Source organism: Peromyscus californicus, unplaced genomic scaffold, assembly GCF_007827085.1.
Source record: "Peromyscus californicus insignis strain IS unplaced genomic scaffold, ASM782708v3 Scaffold_4__1_contigs__length_199733344, whole genome shotgun sequence".
Lineage (NCBI taxonomy): Eukaryota > Metazoa > Chordata > Mammalia > Rodentia > Cricetidae > Peromyscus > Peromyscus californicus.
The window spans coordinates 21719704-21743381 of NW_026294562.1; the positions used below are offsets into that span (position 1 = coordinate 21719704).

The 23678-nt window shown below is 42.5% G+C and overlaps 1 protein-coding gene across 2 annotated transcripts in view; it reads right to left on the reverse strand.

The window, feature by feature from the left end:
* Nucleotides 1–23678, reverse strand: part of Entpd1 (ectonucleoside triphosphate diphosphohydrolase 1) — a 117100-nt gene that overhangs the window by 17652 nt on the left and 75770 nt on the right. For both annotated transcript variants that reach the window (XM_052712344.1, XM_052712345.1), the window contains exon 2: nucleotides 7655–7782. Coding sequence is in view for 1 of the 2 variants with exons in the window: in XM_052712345.1 (XP_052568305.1) it covers nucleotides 7655–7782 (128 nt within the window). In the remaining variant the exon portion in view is untranslated. The remainder of the gene's footprint in view (nucleotides 1–7654; nucleotides 7783–23678) is intronic.

A 23678-nucleotide genomic window follows, 5' to 3' on the forward strand; every position in this document is an offset into this window, starting at 1 on the left:
TCAAAGAACAAGGAAGATGATACCTGGGGAGGAATGGTACCTGAGGCTGCCTTCTGGCCCTACCCCATGCATGTGCACACATGTGGAGGTGTGCCCATGCACACATGTGCTCTTAACACATAGAAAATAAGAGGAAAAGGCAGCGTGAAGATGAACTAGGCGATCAGAGGAGGAAGGGGGAAGAGGGAAGTCCCCACATTGGTTTTCATGAGTGTGTTTTAGTTTATGAATTTATGATATGAATGTAGATGTGAATTATCTTATTTGAACTCAGAACAACGCCAGGAGGTAGGGGCTATTTTTATCCTTCCTATATAGATAAGAAACTACCAGAAGGTTAAAAATCTAGTTTGAATCAGGCTCAGAATCAAGACCGTACACATGGAACAAGGAGCAAAGGCTGAGTGCCAGGCTTCGGGGAGATGCTCTCTCAAAGACAATCCGGAAGAACATCTCTAGCACAGTTGCTGATGCGAGGATGCACCCCAGTGAACTTCTGCACACTGCACACTCATCTGACCACCAGCAAAATCAAGACACAGAATGTTCGCTAGCCCCAGCAGGCTTCCTGATGCTCCTCTTAGTCATTTTCCCCAGGGAGCAGGTGACTTTTGTCTGTTTGGAACTGTGACAAGGGAAATGACGTGGCATACCCACTAGGTGTAATCTCTTTCACTCTAGACTGCAAAATGCATCCCAACTGTGTCCTTTGTTCACGCTTTTCCATTAGTGTAGAGTATGCCGCTATGTGTATATACTATGTTTTTATTTATTCTAAAGTTGATGGACAGTTGGATTATTTCTAATTGACACCATTAGGAAGATAGCTGCCTTGAACAGTCTCATGAATTTCATGTTTATGGAATAAAAGATTCCACATTTTTTTAGCTATCTCTCCCCTGGAGTAGACTGTCAAGTGTCTGTCCATTTTGATAAACTGATTATATTCCTAAATTGGGGATAAATCTGATGTTGATTAGTGATGTCTGCCGTGGATTTTGTGAGACTAACATGATGGCACACATAGTTTGTTTTCTTACATAACTATGTGTAAGTGGTGTCCTGTGTGTGTGTGTGTGTGTGTGTGTGTGTGTGTGTGTGTGTGTGTGTATGTGTGTATTCACGTTGGTACATGTGTGTGGGTGAGTGCATGTGGAGGCCCCAGGGTGACTCCAGGAGTCTTCCTTAGTTGCTCTTCCCCTTGTTCACTGAGTCAGGATCACCAATATAGTTAGTCTAGCCAGTTTGCTATGGAGGTCTCCTATCTCCACCTTTTGAATGGTGGGATTATAGACAGGCTGCCAAGCCCTCCAACATTTATGTAGTTCTGGGATCAGAACTCTGGTCCTCCTGCTCACCAGCAAGTGTTTTATCAGAGCCGTCTCCCCAGCCCCAGAACATGCAGGTTTTACTCAGCTCTAGTGGGAAGCAAGAGAAGAAAAGCAGGGGAATGGTGCCATTTGAGCTGTGCAGTTCAAAAGTGGTCTTCCACTTGAAAATTACACACACACACACACACACACACACACACACACACACACACACTTATATTATATAGTCCATATTGTCTCATCTATTAATACCTAAGAGCTTACAGGTAGAAAAGACAGGAGTGAGGATTTAAGAGACCTCCCTAAGCCACTAGGAATAGCTAAAGGTAGAACCTTTAGCTTGGGTACCTAGAGTCATTCCATTTCACTGGGAGGCACTAATATACAGACCTCCTAAGGATGCTTGACCCTCCAAAACCTCCTCAGTGTTCTCTGCCTCCTTATGCACAGTGAGGGGGGGTCTCTTTAATTATTAGCTTCATGTGCTCAAAAAAATAATATCTGTATACTTGCTCTAAACATAACCAAAGAGCAAACAGGGAAGGCTCCTCTGAGTCATGGGGATCTAAGAACTAGCTTAGTTAGGTGGTAACAGTGGGCAGGGAGAGATGCTGACTGGGATCCAGGGCCTTTAGACCCCAGGGAAACCTTCCAGGTGCTCTAGGTTATACAATAAAAAATTTCATTGTTCCCCAGCAGGGCCTCTGAATTCTTCCTACCAGAAAATGTTCCAGCCACAGTGGCATCTGATAAGAGCTAGCAAGATAGTGGCAAGCAGCCTTTATCTAGAATCAGGATGCCCTAGTCTATTTTTGTCAGCATGAAAGCCTCCCTTCCAGGAGAGCCAAGGAGCTGGCCTTGCTTCTGTCAGCCTGTTTCTCTAAGGCCCTACACAGTGAGACAGTGGAGAGATGATAGCATTAGGACATTTGTTTGCAAGTGTTTAAGAAGGTGACATTGGACATTCCACAAGGATGGAAGACATTTCACCCTATGCACGGCACCTGTGAACCATGCCCACTGAGGGCTGGTTTAGGTTGCCTCTCAGGTGTTTCATAGAACAAAGAGTTGACGGTTTGAGAACAGCTAAAGCTGGACAGTCCGTGTCGTCAGTCTACACATTTGGGGAGTTTGCCTCTTGTAGTTCCAGTGTCCCCCAGGATCCCAGATATTTCCCACCTTGTGCCTGTCTACCACCACATTCTCCAGAGTGTGTTTCAAGAAGCACAGGGCCATAGGATCTCAGCAAATCAATCTTGCCAGAAGTTTGGGGAATGTCCCTTCTCCCTCCCTCCTGGACTCACCATCCCATTAGCTAGTGACTGCCTTAGGGAAACCTGACCATGAGAAAAAAACATGGTAAGATTTCCTGTAGCTCATATGTAAAGCATTTCTAAAAACCCTATGAATATGCCTTTCATATTAAAGAAAAACATTAAGATTCCAATGGTGAGGAAGAAATCTGGCATTCCATTACTATTATCATTTTATTATTATTATTATTATTATTATTATTATTATTATTATTTCAATAGTATTTTCCATTTTAAGAGTGCCAAGGGCCTATTAAATATCACCTAGAAAACAAGGGAGAAATACATTTAAAATTCCATCTAGATGCTTTTATTATCATTTTACCACCAAATCTTTGCTTCCTTCCAATATTTTGCATTTTTCACAGGGTAATGATCTCTCTGTGCAAACGACCTTGCTCTAAGCTACCCACAGTCTCATAATAGAAAGCAGTGACACTGGGGTTGCTTTACACACTCTACCCCAAACTGCACAGCCGGGGCCTCTGGCTTACTGGTTTCCTCTCCAGCATGAATTTGCTGGGAACTGACTCCCCATGTGAGTACACTGGGAGGTGGGGCCTGATGGGAGTGTGTGTGTGCAGGACATGAAAATGCTACTTTCATGAGTAAACTAGTGAGCCAGTAAAGTGGGCTTGGGGAAGGGGGTCTGCCTTTTCCTAACCCACTGCCATATGAAGAGGAGTGGCGCTCCCCTGCTAAGAATGCAGCTTCCGGGATGTCATTTTGGAAACAGAGACTCGTCCTTGCTAGACTTAAAGTACAAAAGTTCATGGATCTTGGACTTCCTAGTCTCCAGAAGTTGGAGAAAGTAAATGTCCAGTCTTCATAAATTACACTTTTTGGTAGTCTGCCACAGCAGTTCAAAAGGGACTACGACTCCAGCTACCAGGAGCAACGTCACAGGGCCCCTTTAGAAACACTGGCTTTTTAAACCCTCTCCTCTCGCTGTGCCCCGAGCCCCCCAACCCCCCACCCCTGCCCCTTTAAAGGTCTTGTAGCTTTAACAGTAACTTCAGCAGCCCTGTTGGTCTGGCTCAGGGAGCCTGGGTATATAAACAAAGCTTATCTTTTACAATGTGTTTCTAATCCCTATAAACAAGCTAAGCTAGTTAAAGTGATGCCAGCGGAGCTAATAAACATCTATAAACTATTTATTCTTTTCTTTTTTTCCTTTAGTCAGAGTTACTTACTAGTTCTTGAATATAAACTCTTATTTTGTTGTTATTTTTAAACCTGTGGTAAAACATGCATAAACACAAAATATACTACGTGAACCATTTTAGTGGCTGGTGAGTACATTATCATTGTTGTACACCAATCATTGCCATCCATTTCCATGTGCTGGTTTTAAAACTGGAGAATGTTAAAATACAGTAAAGTAAAAATAACAACAGCTATTTTCCAAGTGCATTTAGGCGTGCAAATCAAAGCAAATTCATTCAAATTCTCCATAAAAAGACAGAATCACAAATGCCAATTCCAGAGTACCATTTTAATCTGTTTTGGAAAAGCAGATTTGGGGAAATCCACCACCCTTCAGCAGCAGTGAGAAACCCTGCAGAGTGTTGGCTCAGAAACCCCAACACGCTAATGGGGAAGGGGCTTCCATGGAGTCTGTCTTCTGTAAAGAGGTGTCTACAGTGGACCACCACCCACACACAGCTTGGGTTGTGACGGATGCTCTGACAAGCCATCTCTCGCTTTATTCCATTTAATCCCAACCCATCTTCCAAGTAGGTGTTATTACTGTTCACTTGACATGTAGGGAAAATGAGGTTTAGAGGAAGGAATTCACCTGTTTATACCCACTGTAACTGTGATTGAAATAAAAATATCCTGCCCCTTCAGTCTACTTTCCACAGTACGGGCATCTTGAATGCAAGCCTCAGGTTTGGTATAGGGCTAGTTAGCATATCAAAATGTGGAATGTTCATGCTAAAAGGCATGTCAATGGCCAGTGTCTATATGAGCAGGGAATTAAAGAGTGGTAGACAGAGCAAAATTCAAAGCCTTTTCCCCACCTAGACTCATGGAGACAAAAGCACTCTTTAGAGGACAAAATTAGACATTGATTTTGATTGTCCACTACATGAAGTCTTTGTTTTTAGAAGTACAGATTGATCATCTAAAAGTACATGCTTAGTACTGATACACAGTAATTCACTAACTTCCGTGGCCAGAGAATGCCTTAGGATGTCTGATGAAGATAGATTCCTGAGCCTTCTTTTTGAACATTTACACTGAGGGTAAACAGGATGTCTGGAGGGTCCTGGGCTGGTGGTTTGCCACCTCCACAACACCCCTGTGTCCAAGAAGGATGCAGTTTTTTCTTCAGATCCTGTTTACTCTACCAAGTCAGCAAATTTCTATAGCATCACCACTCAATTCAAGTGCTGGCCTGGCTTTGTGCTGACACTTACACGGTGACTATTTGATCAATGCTTATTTTCTCCTCCCAGTGTAATATACTTCCCAGTGGTGCTCACTGGTATATTTCCAGAACCTCAAACAGGGTAAATGTTCAATGACTGTCTATGAAATGAATGAGTACATAAAATGTATGCAAAGACAAATGAAACCCAGCCCCTGTCCTCAGGACGTTTAGAACTGAGTAGTAGCTGGCCAAGTGAGTATGTGGACACAACAAAATGCTCTTGCTGTGTTATGCCAGGTGCACCCCAAACATGAGGCCACCACCTCCTCAGCAAGACTGAACCCAAACCATGTTAAGCAGAAATAAAACAAGGCTAGATCATCTGCATACAGCAAAGAGTCTTTGAACAAACAGTCAAACAAGTGCTGTCTTTTACACAGTCACTTTAGAAGTGAATACAATCAGTTTTGCATGTCTGTGGAGGCTGCATTCATGGAGAATGGCAGAAAATATATGACAGATGGCAGAGCAAAAATATTTCCTAAAATTGGTTCATACTAAACCTGTACAGTTTCTTCTTGCCATTGTTCCCTAAATAATACAGCATGACAATTATTTGCACAGACTTTATATTGTTTTATATTGGTTTTATAGGAAATCTAGAGATGATTTAAAATATATAGGAATTATAGCTCAGAACCTCAGATGGGTTATATGCAAATGGTACCCTTTGGCTATCAAAAAGGGCTTGATTAGTCATAGATTTTTTTTAATAATAATTTTTTATTGATTCTTTGGGAATTTCACATCATGCACCTCAATTCCACTCATTTCCCTGTCCTTCCAAATCTACCATTGACCTTGTAACTCCCCCCCAAAAGAAAATAAAAAAAATTAAAAAAGAAAGAAAAAAATCTTGCCAACCCCTCTGGGCAATGACCTGGTCCTCTATCAATCACAACCTTCTCTCATACAGTTCTGTACTTGTACCACTCCACTCCTCTACCTTTCCTGCCTCTCCATCACATATTCGTTCATCATTGTAGCATTGGGAGCTGTGGTGTGTCCTGCAGTACACCCTTTTGCCCAAACAGCTTTACTTGCAAATGTTCATTGCAATGAATCATTGGTCTGGTTCAAGGGCTCTGGCTTCAACTACACCATCAATACTGGACCCTCATTGAAAATCCTCTCAGATATCTTGCTGTTGCCCAGAGTCATGGAGATCCTGTGGCTATGGTTCCAGAGGACTGGTCCCATCATGTCCTCCAACTGCTCATAGTTGTGGTAGATGTTGGGGTGGGCCAACTCAAGGTGGGCCTGGGTGGTAGCTGAGTTGGTCAGTGCAGGGCCTCCTCCAGGCCTCAACCCACCCCTGAAAGGAATGGAGCCAGCTCTCCCAGGCCCACACCACAAGGCTAGGCACAGATTTTGATACTCAAGGTGGGCATCTTGGAACGCATAGACTCTGAGGACCAATTGTGCTTTTTACCAATTAACTTATCAACATAGTTTAGTAGGCTGTGATGTATCAACCACACAATAAAAATGGTTCCATTTTTGTTTCTTAAGATTTTGTCTTATACTCCATATTCATTCAACTGAGGTTTGAACCATTTCAGAGATGTCATCCAAGAGTACACTCTAAAGCAGCAATGTCCAATAGACCCTCTATAATGGTGGACATCTGCCTGTATTGTCCAACATATCATTCCAAATATGTGATAGAAATCTTACTGAAATCAGTAAGGAACTTCAACAAATGTCCAGCTTTCGTATGTAAAATTATCCTTGTACAAAATGAATCAGCAACATTTCCACATTCACTTCAATGGCAGTAGCTGCTCTTTCAATACTATTACCTTTTACTTAATAAATGCCAAAGACCTGGCTCCCTTTTGCCAAACAACGTAACAAAACAGAACCACAACAGACTTGAAGTCCACTGCGTGTGAAGGAGTCAGCCCTCACCACAGCAAACACTGGGAACACAGAGCTCAAGTGTACCTCCTCAGCAGTCCTTTTCCCCAGTGATGCAATACGGAACATGCAAAAAGGTCAGAGCAAGAAGGCGATCACTTACTTTTGGAGCTGGTAAACAAATAGCAAGACCAAGATGTCATGATGCTTCAACTGCGAGTGAAGTCTTGCCAAGAGAACCAACCAATGCCGCTAACATTGACCACCATCAGTGAGACAGCGCCAGTTTCTGCCCTGACAAAGCAGCTGCTGTGCACAGCACAGCCGGGATGAACTTGGGCAACAAACAGATGCCAATGGAACACCCACGCCTTTCTACACAGCAAGTGATGTGGGTGGGTGGCAAAGGTTTCAGAAGCAGGGCATGCATCTGACTTTCCAGGCTCATAGGTCATCATCTTCTCATCAGTAGAATGAATATACTTCAGGATGTGTGTTTCAGGACTTAACTTCTGCATATGTTATTGCCCACATATACATATGTGTTCACGGGCCCACTCATGTGAGGTGACCCCTTATAGATATGTTTATTGTCTTTTCAGCTTAAACATAAACTAGTATACTTATAATGTATATATAAATGTACTACATTTTTAAATTAAAAAATAAAACAAAATAATGGCTGCATTACAAATATCTGTGATTTCACTTGCCTTAACATTTTCTGGCAATGGTTTGTTCTGGGTCAACCCCACAGCAATCAAAGCTATCACGGCCAAGACAGAGGAGAAACCGAGGATGATCAGGATATTTTTGGAGCAAAATCTCTTCACCTTAGAATCTGAAACAAAAAACAAAACATGAGTAAGGAATCGATAAACCATGATTTTCCTTGCCTTTTTGTCTGCTTTTATGATGGGTCTCTAGAAACATCAGAGACATTAATAAAAAGCCTATCTGTAGGCACAAGATACTTGTAAATAACTGGAAATAGTTCAAGAATAAAAAGTTTTGTCTGTACCATGAAGACTAAGCCAAGCCGGTAGTATGGAAGGAAGAAAGAGCAAACCTGGGCCACTCACAGGTGTAGAATGAGAAAGAGTACCATGGCTACCTGATTTAGTGAGTCTGGTGTGTCTGTAAAAGACAACTAACAGCTAGCACAAGACAGAACAGACCTCTTCATTTTTAAAATATACACATAAACTATTTAATCTACTAAAAAGAGAGAGACATCAAGCATATGTACACCATCAAACATCAGATCCCACCACTGCAGAACGTTTTCTGGCTTGACACACCTTCCGGATCCCCAACACCTTTACATGGTAAGCTGGCAATCACCTTAAGACTGAGGAGTTTTCAACCCTTCAGACTGTCATTCTATTAGCTAATCTATTCTGGTTTAGTCAGACCCTAACAAAGGACATTTTAAAAGCTCCACTAGAGGAATTACATAATGTTACTTCACCTGGACATAAATAGATCACATAAGGACATGAACAGGAAATGGAAGGTTGTGTCAATCCATCCATTTTGATGACTTGACCTCTTCTTCAGTCAATTTCTCAAACTACCTTCAAACTTTTCTTTATGCTTTTGGAAAGGATGGGAACACATAATACAAAATCATCTGAAACTGAGATGGGTTCTCCAAAGAAGTTTACCTTTCTCTGAGGACAGAGTGAGATCAAGAGAGGTAAGAGAGAGGCCCAAGCTTCCTTGTCCCTGTTCTGCTCTTTGTCAGCAGCAGCTGGCTGGGCACTGACATGGGAATTCTTCCTTATGCTCTTAAGCATAAACCTCAACTTTTCCCAAAAGACTGTGACCACATTGGTGCCTAATCTGCACCAACCCCCAGAGTCTTCAAGAAGTCTGTATTCATCAGGCCAAATGATACAAAACTCAGGACAAAAACACCAGCAATACCATTACTTCTTACTTCCAAAGAAGGAACAGCATTGAAGCCCACACCATTTCTATCCTCTCTTCTTGAATAAACATGCACCTTGTTTAGATGCCTGCCTCCCCTAAGCTAAGGGATGGACCAGTTTGTGGGATCGGATGCCCCTACCACACGAAGGGTAGGCTTCTCCAGTGGGTAGACACCTAATCACCGTCCCTGACAACCTGACATCTGCTTGGGCAAGACTAGTGAAAAAGTGGGAACGTTCTCTCTTCTCACTGCCCTGCGGGGATGGAATGACAGACACCGATGGCAGAGCCCAGAGATGGAGGGAACCGGAGTCCTCAGGGTCATTTTGAGATGTTAAATTGACCAACCTTGAGCTCATCTTCCCATAAGATTACACTTTGACCCAATGCCAAGATATTAATTACCTGAAGCTAAAACATCCATGTGCAGATGCTGTGGCATCACAAACTGTCCTCTTTGAAGCCAGAACTCGAGAGTCTGGGGTTGGGAGGGATGTCTCTGTGAGTAGTCCCCTTCTTCATCTCCAAAGTTAGGAAATTAAAACAGTGCTAGCAAGCATGGACTCTGGACGATCGGTTATAATGTGGATAGGGAGCATTTTGTAGCTATGTGTCATTTGTAAAAGAACTTTAAATGCTATTTTTCCATTCCTGAGGCTCCCGAAAAAGGACTACCCATACAGTTATTTCCTTTTCACAAATGACAATTTTGCTGACTCATTTTCCTACCACATCTATTTTGGCATTATTCCTGGCATCTAAACAACTACAATGAAAGAAATCAATATGATCTCTACTCTTTAGAATTAGCCTTTCATTGAGAGAGAGAGACAGATAAACCAAAACAAGAGATTACATGTATAAATGATTTCAGGTGATGAGAAGTGCTAAGAAGAAACTAAAACCAAAGAATGTGGTCAGTTGATTGCTGTAGAGCTGGGGCTTGAGGTAGATAGTGTTAGATTCCGGGTCAAGAAAACTTCTCTGATGTTTCAGCTAAGAACTGGGTGATGGGAAAACACTAGCTGTGAGAAGGAATAGGAACATTCTAGAAAGAAGGTGCAGGAACTGCAGAAGCTCTAAGGTAGTGACAAAGCAACTGGGTTTTCCCTTTCCCCGTGCAAATGTTTGCTAACCGCTTTCCACATTTACCCAGCTCTTGTGATGTTAGCCACATTTCTAGAATATACTCAAGTCCCTCACCGTATTCCTATTCTTGTTAAAGATAAGCAAAAGAACTTAAGGATACGAATTTTCCATGTGTAACTTTCAAAATCTTTACTACTGAAAACATGGCTGTTTGTTTTTCATGTAATTGCCCAGAAAGGAGTAACCAAAATGCCGTCTTTCACAGACATTTCAAAAGCCCTGATCACAGCCAGGAAACCAGACATGTCACAGGAAGTGGTACTAGATGTGGAGGTTCAGGCTGTCAGAAAAGGGAAGGACAGGCTGCAGGGGTACCCTTGCTCAGCATGTGGAAGTCTCTGGGTTCGATTTCCAAGAGTGAAAAGGGGAAAGGGCTTTGGGGAACCACCTTCGTCACTCTTGCCTTTGGCCTGCAGATCTTTCAGATCCGGTTTTCCTGAAACAGTCATGTTTATTATGAAAACTCACAGCGACTCTCTTCTGCATAGAAAGTCTCACCTCACTGACTCATGGGTAACAGAGAGGAAGTTCCCATCACTCAACATAAAGTGGCGTGTGTTTTGTTATTTTTGTTTTTTGTTTGTTTGGTTTTTGAGACAGGGCTCACATAGCCCACGCTGGCCTTGAACTTGTTATGTAGTTAAGGATGCTCTTGAATTTCTGGTCATCTGTTGTCACCGTCTGAGAGTTAGGTTTACAAGCATGTGACATTTCCCAGTTTTATATGGTTCTGGAGATCAGACCCAGGCAGGGCCTTATACATGCTAGGCAAGTACTCTACCAATTGAGCTACATCCCTAGCCCATAACATGGTACTTTTTAAAAGTTCAAGGAATGATTTTACCAAAAATATCCAAGCACAAAGTGTTGCTTTGTTTTGAATTGGTTATATTGGAAAGTTCAAAGCTGCACCTTCCTCACATCTCCTCCCTTTCATGTGACAGGGAAACAGGTTTTTCTGTTTAACATCGAAGAGCCAAGTACCAAGTAGTAACTTCCACTCTTCACTTGACAGAAAGTTCTGAAAGAAACTCAAATTTTGGTAAAAATACACACTAATTTCAAGCTAGTAAGCTACCGAAAAACAAAAACAAAACTCCCTACTTCAATTCTTCCTTCTCGAGATATCCAGTTAGAATCTTATTAAAGTGAAAAAAATCACAATTAGTTTATCCAATGTCACTGTAGAGAGAAATCTTAGGATCTCTGTTACATGATACCAAAAGTATAATCTTTCAAACATTTTTCTGTCGATAAAAAGCTTTTTGATGCTGACAGATGTGGTGAGTCTCCGGCAAAAGGCAGCCAAATATTTCCCCTGGAGATTCTGAGCAACTGAGGGGACAGACTGCATCCAATGTCCTGGGGGCCACATCCGGAGTAATCCTGGCTTGTCCTGGGAGAAAACAGCACCCATGGGCAAGTGTTGACAAGAGACAGACAGACTGCGGTGGCTGTGTTTCCAGACAGGGGTGGGACGTTCACAGGTATTCAGCGGCATGCTCTGGTCTCATTCCCCTCCTTCCTGAGTCAGTCTTCCCACTGTCTCTGCCACTCTCCTCTTGTCCATCAGAGGACACACACTTCGGCCACCATCATGTTTGGGGGCTTTGGGCCAAGTTCCTTGGATATAGCCACCCCCTTACTGACACTCCATTTCATCTGATCCAGAAAGCCTTTTCCAGGGACTCTCACACTTCCTGGTTCCCTTCCCTGTCAGAATCCATCTTTTGGATGACTGTAGAGATCTTCTATAACCCAGGAAGTTCCTGACTAAGAACCTGCGGTAACTTCCTGCTCCCTGCTGGGTCCAAGATCACAATGAGTGCTATTCCAGCACTGTCAGTAGCACGTGCTCCCTGAGGGCAGGAACTGTTTTTCTGGCTTGTTCACAGCTGTGATCCCATGGGAAATGAAATGGGCGAATTTTGAATTCTTAAATTTTTTTTCAATGTCATATTGCCTTCATTTGGAATTGTATTCTCCTTGTTCTTTACCAAGTCTCTTTCTTTGTTGTTCTTGTCTATCAGGCTCAATTAGAGGTTAAACTCCTCTCCATATCTTTTTCTCCCCTTTAAAATTTTTCTTTAATTTTTAAGTTGCATCTGTTTGGTGCATGCGTGTTCATAGGTGCGCAGATGCCATGACGCATGTGGAGGTTAGAGGAAAACTGGCCCGAGTCAGTTCTCTCCCTCCATGTAGGTTGCAGGGATTGAACTCAGGTCATCAGGCTCGGCTGCGGGTACCTTTCCCTGCTGCTCCAACTTGCTGGCCCCAGTAGTGTCTATTCTCGTGTGCTACCTCCAGTTAAATCACTTTTGTTTCAGAGTTCTACAGCTGTTGACTAGGAGGCTATGCTTTGTTCAGTCTTTCAGTTAAGTATTCAATAATTATTGAATACACTGCACTATGGGGCTAGACTTGCCTGTGGCTCTGTGCTACAGTAGTGAACGAAACACATAAATTTTCCCACATTCATGGAGCTTATAGTCTAGTTTGGAAGAAAAAGTAAGACAGGATGGTAAAATTTGGAGGATGTTACATAATTATAAGTACTAATAAAGTTACAGAGAGGGGAATGAGTCAACAAGGAAGGCCTTCGAGATGATCTTGAGTGAGTCAAGAGGATCAGAACATTTAAGAACTGGAGCTGTGTAGGAAATAGCTCTGAGGCAGCACGGTGCCTGGTCAGGAGGACAGTGTGGCTGGAAGAGTGATAAGAGGAGGAACAGCAAAACAGTCAGATGGGTAATAGGGCACTTTGCTCATGAGGCCTTGGAGGTCCCAGTGAGGCCACTGCCCTGCTCTGAAAGACATGACTTATTCCAGAGTAATTTGTATGATTTATGCTCAACAGTTCAGAGGTAAACACAGAACCATCCTGAGGTGATATTCTGTCTCTCAATATATTGTGTACCCTAATAAACTTATCTGGAGTCAGAGAACAGAACAGCCACTAGATAGACATAGAAGCCAGAAAATGGTGGCACACACGCCTTTAATCCCAGCACTTGGAATCTCATGTCTTGCTTGGGAAAGACACATGCCTTTAACCCCAGGAAGTGATGGCAGGAAGCAGAAAGGTATATAAGGCATGAGAACCAGAAACCAGAAGCCCCTTAAGCTTTTAGGCTTTCAGCAGCAGTTCAGCTGAGATCCATTCAGATGTGGATTCAGAGGCTTACAGTGCAAGGAAACAAAATCAACTGAGGAATTAGAAAGGTGAAGTTGGATGTGGCTTACTCTGTTTCTTTGATCATTCAGTGTTCACCCCATTACCTGGCTCTGGGTTTGTTTTTTATTAATAAGACCTTTTAAGATTCATGCTACACCATGCAGGGCCATTGAAGTCCTTGGGGCTTGAGGATGTGACCATAATAAGGATGTAGTCATGTAGGGCAACATTTCCCTGCTTCTTGTTCCGATACAGTATAAGCCTACTCCAATAGGTCAGGCCATGGGACAACTACACAGCCAAGTGTGGCCAGACCAGGATCCATCAGATGCAGCTTGTTCCAAAACAGTCAGGCAGGTGTGTCCAGGAGTAAACACAATGCTTGAGAAGTCTCCTCAACACCTTCTGCACTTTGTTAAGAGAGAGTCCTCAGGAGTTGGAGCTCAAGTCACTGGAACCACCAGTAAGAAACCAACTCCACAGAGGTGCTCAGGCTAGTGCTTCCCAAGTAGCCCTTCTGAGCTCCTAGATCCTAGTGTCAACATGGCAGTGGTATGACATCTGCTTCATAAGGCTGCTATGTAAGATGCAGTGAGCTCACAGCATAACCTACACTTAAGAACTCTAAGGCCCAGATTCAGGTTTTAACCTTTTAAATAATAATGCATCTACCACAGACTAATCCACTTAATCCTATAAGAAAATATACTGTTATTATCAGGTAGATAAAACTTTCATAAGTTTCCTAAGCCTGTCCCAACAAATAACCACAGACTTGGTGGCTTAAAACAATAAAAAGTTCTCACAATTTTAAGGACAGAGTCCAAAATTGGAGTGTTGGCTGGGTCATATTCCACTCAAAGGCTCTGGAGGAGATAGTTTTCTTGTCTACTCCAGCTCCTCATGATTCTTGGCTTTCCTGGGTTTGTAGATACATCACTCAAATCCCTGCCCATCTCTTCATATCCTCTTTTCTAGTGTCTATTTCCCTGTCAAACATCTGGCTTTTCTCTTATTAGAACCTCAATCACTGACTTATTTTTACTTCTACTCTTTTGTTTTTGAGACAGGGTCTATGTAGCTCTGGCTGTCCTGGAACTCATTATGTAGAGTTCAAGACTGGCCTTGAACCCTCAGAGACCCACCTGCTTCTGCCTCTTGAGTCTGAGATTAACGGTGAGCATCACCACCCCATCTTGGTCTATTTTTAAATCTGGAATGACATCGTCTCAAGACCTTTATGAATGGACTGGGAGATGGTTTAGTCCATCATGCTTGCTGTGCAAGTGTGAGGACCTGCGCTGAGATCCCCAGCACTGTGTAAAAGCCAAGCACAGTGCAGTGGTGCACATCTGTAACCCCACCATGGGGGACTGGGGTGTGCGGAGATAGCAGAATCTCTGGAGTTTGCTGGCCAGCAAATTTGCTAAACTGGTGAGCTCCAGGTTCAGTGAGAGACCCTCTCTCCAAAGTCCTGTACAGTGCTTGGGACATCATGTCATATGTAGCAGCAAATTCCATCATCCAGAAATGGAAGTGACTAGTAGCAGCAATGATGGGAGAACTGTCTAGACTGCTTGGACTATACACCAGTGTTCTGCCCTTTACTATTGCAGCATCTTTGATCCAGACAACGAGAAGCTTACAGTTTGATGGCAAAGACTGATTAGCAAGAATATCTGGGGATGTGCTCAGTCATAAATGTTACAAAAGGCAGAATAGGGATTTGACTGGGATCCTCTGACTCTACTCCAATGCTTTCAATGCCTCCCTGCACTGGAGATCTATAGAAATTACTCAGTATCAACCATTCTTGGTTCCCAAGTTCCATTCAGTTGAGAAGATCTTATTCTGTTCCATGTCCCTCATATTCCTCCAATCAATCAATCAGTCCACACTCAGTTCAAGGATAAAGCAGTTAACTCGGTGGGGGTTTTTCTGCCAAAGGTTCATTTGATGAAGGCAGTCCAGATTCCGCTGAAAACGAACTGCAGGAACTTGATCAGTTGGTTAAAGGACAGGAGGCAAAAGGATGGGGAAGGAAAAGAAGATGACGATGAGCTGAGAGACACAAAAAGACAAAGACAGAAACTAAGCAGGAAGGGCAGGGGTGGGGACAAGGATAGCAGAGGAGATGGAGAGGAACTGAGTCATTAACTCTGTGCAGTACTTTTTTTCCAGGGTTGAAGCCCTCCGAGAAGTAATTACCAGTTTGTGTTTGAGTTCTAATTAGCTGATTCTTCTTCTCAGCTCACAGCTCTTTAGCTGAAAAATAAGTGTATTTTTCTTAACCACGTCTGGCAGATGCTCTAAGCATCGGCTCCAGCCGGGGAGCCTATCTAGGGACAATCAGGCAGTGGGGTCAGGGTGGGCTGCAAAACAAGCTCTGCTGAAAAGCAGGCTCAGTCAACCCTGGACTGCTACTCAACAGCTCTTGTGGGATGTGCTCATGTCCGATTAGCCACTGTCACTGACACGACATATTATTGTGCCTGACTCCAAAAATGCTAATGACTGCAAAACTCAGATGCCAACAGAGTTCTGTGGGGAGAGGAGGGAAGCAAAGGAGTTCCTTTTCCCACTCCTTTTCTCACTTCTTCCCACCATACCACCCACTCTCTTCACCCACTCCCCTTCTGCCTTCTCCCAGTCCGCTTGCCCACAGCTTGCACTGAACATAAAAGGTCTTTGTGATTAACACGGAATCCCCACGTTTAAGGGTAGGGTTGGCAGGGAGTAGTACTGTTTCCGGCAAAGTGATGTCACTAAGTCTGCACACTGGAATTCCCTGTGTCCTAGCCAAAAGGCATAACAATCTGAGGTCTCTACAGATTGCTTCCACTAAACAAGTCTTCTCCACATCTGAAATCAAACAATTGTGCCCTGGGGATTCTACTCTTTCTCAGAATCAGCTGCATATGTCAACAATCTGTGGGTATTTTCCAACACACACACACACACACACACACACACACACACACACACACACACACACACACACACACACACACAGTGAGAAAGAGAGAGACAGAGACAGATAGACAGACATTGAGAAAATCTTTTCTGGCTATGCATCAGTCTCCTGGGCAACAGCGGAACCAGCATGAACTGACTCACACAGACTATATTGCTCTGGTGGGCTCTTGTTTTCTATATCTTTCATGGGTCAATTCTTCGTTCCTACCGCCCAGTTTTTTAGACATGAGGCACAAACTCAGAGCCTGCACAAAAATATTAATGTGGAAAAAATGTACTGTAAACAAAATTAAAGTTCTGAATCAGGGCAAATGTTTTCAATACTATCAAATATTTTGTTTCCTAATATATTAGTCATTAAAGTCATTAAGGAAATCATCAACCCAGCTAACAGAAAAGTAGAAAAAGAACATGAATAGGTAATTTAAAGAGAAGGAAATACATGATTCTCAATGTGAGAAATGTATTAGAATTATCTTTCATTAAAGGGAATGTAAATGAGCCGGGCAGTGGTGGCACACGCCTTTAATCCCAGCACTTGGGAGGCAGAGCTAGGTGGATCTCTGTGAGTTCGAGGCCAACCTGGTCTACAGAGCAAGATTCAGGACAGGCACCAAAACTACACAGAGAAACCCTGTCTCAAAACAAAACAACAACAACAACAAAAAACCCAAAAAATACAAACAAACAAACAACCCCCCCCAAAAAAAAAGGAATATAAACGAAGTCACAGTGGTGACACATACCTTTATTCCCAGCACTCAGGAAAGCAGAAGCAGGTGGATCTATAAGTTCAAGTCCAGCCTGGTCTATATAGAGAGTTCTAAGCAAACAAAGGCTACAGAGTGAGATCCTGTTTTAAAAAGAAGAAGAAAAAAGAAAAACAAAAGGAAAAGAGAAAATGAAAAAGAAAAAATATGTAGATAAAAAGAAGTAAGACAAGAGGTATCCCAGTAGAATTTTTTCACACTTTTATCAATATGTACTTACTAGAGTGGCCCCCAAATTTAAAATACTGTCAATACTCAGAGTTGGTCAGGTAAGGAACAACCAGAACACATATATTACTTCTGGGGATACAAAATGACACATGGCACAGCCAATCTGAAAAATGTTTGGCAGTTAGTTATGAAACTAAATATACTTGGCTTCCATAACTTTAGGTTCTGCATCTGAAAACTCAATCAATTGTAGAGGACAGATCCTTGAGAAAATAATTGCATCTAAATTAAATATGCACAGATTTTCTCCTTGTCATTAGTCCCTAAGCAACACAGTGTAACAACTAGGGACCACGCACTTACCTTGCATCAGTTATTGTAACTAATATAGGGAGGCTGTGAAGTACAGGAGGATGAGGACTATATCACTTCACATCTATTTGGTACCCCCAGAGTGTCCTGGAACCAATACTCCAAGGAAACTGAGATACAGCTCTAAGTATTTACTCTATGATCAGGTAATCACACTTTCAGGTGTTTAGTCCCCAAAGTGCAGATGTTCATTCAAAAACCAGTATCTAAATATTTCTAAGAGCTCTATTTATAACCATAAAAAAATAAAACAAAAACAAAAATGTCGCCGGGTGGTGGTGGCGCACGCCTTTAATCCCAGCACTCAGGAGGCAGAGGCAGGCGGATCTCTGTGAGTTCGAGGCCAGCCTGGTCTACAAAGTGAGTTCCAGGAAAGGCGCAAAACTACACAGAGAAACCCTGTCTCGAAAACCAAAAAAAAAAAATAAAAAAATAAAAATGTCTACCAACTGGTGAGTGTACACAAATTATGTTACAACTATACAATGGAATTATTCTCAGCAATACGAAAGGAATACACTAGTGATAAATGCAATAGCATGGGCTCATCTCAAAAACACTGTGCTAAGTGAAAGAAGCCAGACTCAAAAGGCCATATGCTGAATGACTTTATTCTATTATCAAAAAGGTAGATTAGTAGCACAAATTAGAGCACTGAGCAAAGGCTCAGGATAGGGGCCAGAGAATGACTATGATAAACCACAAAGGACTTTTGGAGACGACAGAAATACTCTTATCCTGATTGTGGTAATGGCTAGATGACAATATACATATTTATTGGAATCCATATAACTGTACATCTAAAAGAAATGAATGTTAGTACAAGTTCAGTAAAGAAATTATATGAAATCTGAGCACAGTGGTATAATCCCAACACTTACGGCAGAGGCAGGCAAGCCACTTCATATTTGAAGTTAAACTGCTGTATATAATTAGTTTCAGGCCAGCCACAGCTACAGAGTGAGACTTTGTCTCAAAAACCAAAATCAGAGAAAAAAATTATATGGACAAGGACACTTCTTATACATTAGTGGAAGTAAAAATCTGTCAGCTCTAATGATAGCAATTAGCTGTATCTATCAAAGAAGTTTAGTTGTATCTGTCAAAGAAGTTTAGTATCCCAATATATTCATGAGGATATGAAACAGTACATGGACAGGATGTTCAGTGCGACAGGCTGGAAATGACTAAAGGTCTATAATTTCACTCTGGAAATATAAATTCTATGATATTTATAACACATAAAACCATGCAAGCATGAACAGACTAAGCTATACCTAGGAATCTCAACATAAGCTGTCCTCAGAGTACTTCATTATACGGAAACTAAGAAGGGGACAGTAAGTGCACTGTTTCCACTGGGTAAACATAGACTTCTCTAGACAGATATACAAGACTAGCAGCAACAGTGACAGGAGCAGCTCTTGAGAAAAGGACCTGGTATTGTAAGTGGGAGCATGCCAGGGTTTCCAAGAACATCCCAGGTTTGACCACCAAAGGGGCTTATAGGACTCAGCACATGGCCATACACATGGCTACAATTTACTACAGCAAAAAGACCGAAGGAAAATCTGCAGGAAAAGATCTGTTGAACTAAGTCTGGCAGAAACCAGGCACATGGTCCCAAGGGTCCCCCCTCAGTGGTGTCACACAGGGTGTGCTTACTCCCCTAGCACACAGCTGTGACAGTGTATATGACATAGCTACTAGAGAAACTCTCCAACACCTCAGTGCCCAGGGCTTTCACGAGGGCCAGTCACATGCCAGGCCCCCACAAGGAAAGCAGGGATCTAAAGCAAACAGGGAACACAAATCCAGGTATAAGAAGCCATCCATGTTGGCTCTGAGAATGACAGGAAGCATTCTGAAATCCAAGCTCTGAGACACTAGCCAAGGCTTAACTGTGCAAGTAGGCTTGTCTGAGGATGGCGGTCTCAGGCCTGATGGTCTCCTTTCTACAGTCCAATGCTTGTGATCTTCCTGGCTCCCTGGCTCCACACTTTTCTCTTCCTTATTTCCTTTGTCCCTTTCCCTCTCTTCCCTCCTTCCTTAATCACCTAAGCAGTTTACAACTTGTAATAGAAATTTCTGAAAAACACAAAGGCTTTGAGGTGAAGAGGAAAGTGTAGAGGGGCTATCGGTTTGAGTCAAATGGCAGTGAACAAGGAAGGTGAGCAATGGGTAAATGGGAAGCTGTGCTTTGGTGGTCTGGTGTGGACTTTGGAGACTGTCCATGCCAGTGTTCTGCCAGCCACTGGCCAATCCAATTCATTCATGCAGCCACTTCTGGCTCCCACTCATCCAGATCAATGTCATGCCATCTATACTTTCAGGAAGAACTGTCAGATCTTATTTTGGATGGATTCAAAGCTTTGAGAGAACAGTGGTACTGTCCCTTTGAGCATCTTTGGTGTTGAGAAAAGGAATGATCCTTTAGTAAGACATGGCGGAGCTTCCAGATGTCCCTGGTAATTTCATCATGGGTCATCATATTTAAGAGCTGACTCTTCACCTTTCAGCCCAGAGTACCTGAGCTTTTAGGTAAGGAGAGCTCAATCTTAAATTAGTTAGACTTAACTTCCTGTCAAGAATGTGATAGATATAACTGATAACTCAGAGAAACAATATAAGGGTCCCTTAGATTTTTTTTCTAAGTATATTTTCTGTACCCAGTTAGTTGAAAGGGAGGCAAGAAGAGTTAGAGGAAGAGACTTAGAGACAAGGGTGTCCTCTCTTGTTGGTAGTCATTTTGTGTTTTGTGTTTTGAGACAGAATCTCTAGGCCAGGCTGACCTTAATCTCCCTACGTAGTCAAGGATGACACTGAATTTCTGAGCATCCTAGTTTCATCCCTCTTACTGGAATGACAGGCATATATCCACCACACCCAGTTGAGGAAGTTCTGGGGTCTAAACCCAGGGCATGCTAGGCAAGCATTCTACCAAATGAGTTCACTCTGAACCCATAGAAATGCCCTCTGGCAGCAACACTAAAAAGACCAATACAACAGGTGAGAATGTCTTCTACCACATTTACCACACTTAAGAAGAAAAAGTGTGTTTAGTCCTATATCTTGGAAACTTAATCAAATCTAGACTATGACCAAGAAAGTGGTACCCTACTACTACTATATTCTAGATAAAGAAAGAATATATGAACATGTTGGGGATAGGGCCAACTGCATGGAATATAGTGAAAAGGACCAGCAGTGTATCGCCAACATGGTCTAAGGGAGCTGTCATATGGATGCTGGGAATTGAACTTAAATCCTCCGGAAGAGCAGTCAATGCTCTTAACTGATGAGCCATCTTTCCAGACCCAACCAGATCATTTTTTCTATAAAGTAGAAAATGGGTTGGCCACTGTTAATAATAAATGGACACTACATCTTACATGCCCATCTTTCAAATGTTGGTTTCACAGAATTCTCTTTCTTTTCATTCCACAAAGTGCAGTAGATTGTCTGTCCCTTTAAAACCCAAAGGCCATCTGAGATACAGTTTTTTAATGTACTAGTGATGTCTAATGTGGTCTACCTGTGAATAGTCCATGTAGAATTTGTCCTTAATTCAACAAGGTTATACATTGTTATGAACTGTAAAATTAAAGTCAGTATGAGCTATAATAAGAATCTGTAGCTTAAAACGTAGGTTCACATGTACAGGTAAGTATATTGTGTATTTCTGTTCATTTTCTGTTCATAGTGTTGCATAATAAAATATGATTGCTTAAAAAAAAAACCAAACCCAAAGCCAGGAAAAGACAACATGGAGACCACATGAATGACAGGGAGCTCAACCTCTGGCTTCCTGCTCACACTCAGGCTGCCTGTGTCCTCATTTACTTAGGCTCACAGGGGTAGGAAGGGTGTCAGGCCAGGAAGTCCTCTTGGGAGGGCCAACAGAGACAAGAATGATCTCTCCTTCTTGCTTTCCTTTTGGAACTACAATAATGTTCTCAGTGGAAGGAAATGAGTCTCCACCTTAGCAAAGGCTCACAATACCACATCTGAGGGAAGCACAGAGTCTAGAGTAGGAAATGAGTGCCAAAAGAGCTGGAATTCTTTACAGAGACTCCTAAAGGACCAGCGGCTATGAGAAACGCACTTGAGTCAAAGAGGAAAATTTTATTCCACCTTCTGGGAAAATCTGTTACCTAGAACTGACCTTTAAGATGACAAATTGGCAGAGCTACCCTTAAGGTTGGGACAGTAAGGAAAGACAATACTTGGATGTCAAAGGCAACACCGGACCCACCCTCCCCTGTTCTCTCAGGATTGAGTGGGGTGAGGTCACTGCCCTGCAGAACTTTATATGGCGCTGTTCCAAACCAGCAGTGAGCTAATTCCTAAAACACCAGTGCTTACAACTCTACCTCCTTTGACTATTGAGGCTTTTGTTGTTCCTCTCCACACTACATACATTCCTAAACTCCACATCCCTGCAGACCACTCACTCGTAAGCCCATCAGCTTCTGCCCCACTATTCACACTAAAGTTGCTCACACAAATATTGCTCACAGTCTTGTGTTGCTAAATCCAGTGGGTATATTTCAGCACTTACATTTCCTGTAGAATTGATAACACTGATTTCTTAAACTCTTCTTTCTCAGCTGCCATGATACCAGACTCTTGTGGCGAGCCTCCTACTTCTCTGGTCCATGTTTGCTGGTTCTTTGTTCTATACCCATGAATTGCTGCCCCATACCATTCCATGTTGGCACCCTGGTTCATCCCATTGTATATACATGGCCCAGACTGAGTGCTCCTCAGTACCTTTGGGATAACTTCCTAATCTCAATGATTACAACTCTCTAGTCTCAATGGCTGTGACCCCCTGATCACACCACTAGCCAAGGCCCATCTCCTGAGCTTTGGGTTTATAACAGCCACGCCTCGCACTCACATCTGCTTCAGTATGCTGCAGGCAAACTCACCATGACTGGATGTAGCCCTCTTCAGTCTAACTTAATCTTTCTATAAAATCTATTCATTAAGTTCATTACCCTTTATCCCCTACGTCTTTCTAGAATCCATCTTCTCCCTCAAAACTCCAAATATTCTTTTTTTTTTCTTTCTTTTTTTGGTTTTTTCGAGACAGGGTTTCTCTGTGTAGCTTTGCGCCTTTCCTGGATCTCACGCTGTAGACCAGGCTGGCCTCGAACTCACAAAGATCCACCTGCCTCTGCCTCCCAAGTGCTGGGATTAAAGGCGTGCGCCACCACCGCCCGGCTCTTTTTTTAAATTTATCCACTAAATATTTCTTAAATCCATTTCTTTTTTTATTTCTTCCCTGGGTTCCTACAGCAGCTTCTGTAGGGGCCCCTCCACATCTGTGCAATTCCCTTTCCAAGCTGTCCTTTTTGAAGCCAGCATGATGGTACTCTAAAACTGCGAAGCTTCAAAATAAAATACAAACTTTTTCTTTTTGAAACAAGGTCTCACCATGTAGACCTGGTTGGCCTGGAACTCACTATGTAGACCAGGTTGGACTTGAATTCACTAAGATCTACCTGCCTCTGTCTCTGCCTCCTGAGTGTTGGGTCTGAAAGCATGAGACATCACACCTAGCTAAATCCAGATTCTTTAATAATCATGTTAAGGCTAGTTTGACATCTAGCTATAGAAGCCAAAGACTTAACATGTTAGGCTCTGAAACTAGCTTCTTTTTCCATATACACATATATGCTTTGTAAAATAATAATAATAATAATAATAATAATAATAATAATAATAAATAGTTCTGTTTCTATCTTCTCTCTGAAACATTCCCTCCAACCCCCCTCTTAAAAATCTATCTCAAATGGGGAATTAAGATGGGGATGGTCACTTATGTGCAATGCTTCCAAGAAGTCTCCCCAGAAGCCTTTGTTGGATGGCCTCAGGGCCTACCTCAGTGCTACAGCAACCTTTAGCCAGCGTCAGTCTCTGCTTGAGTCTGGACATCTTAACCTTTCCAGTGCCCAACAAAGGGTCTGGACAGCCGCACATTTCGCTGTCAGTAGGATAAATGAATGGATGAGGTTGATTTGGATTTTTCAGTATGTGGTGTTTCCCATAGAAAAGAGAGAGAGGTTGCTTTGACCATTCCAAACGTGCTTTAACATCTCAACTCTGAGGTTCTATTTTTAGTGAGCTGCCATGCGAGCCCAACTTTAGTTTGTGTGTTTTGTAGGAAGCAAGGGGACAGAT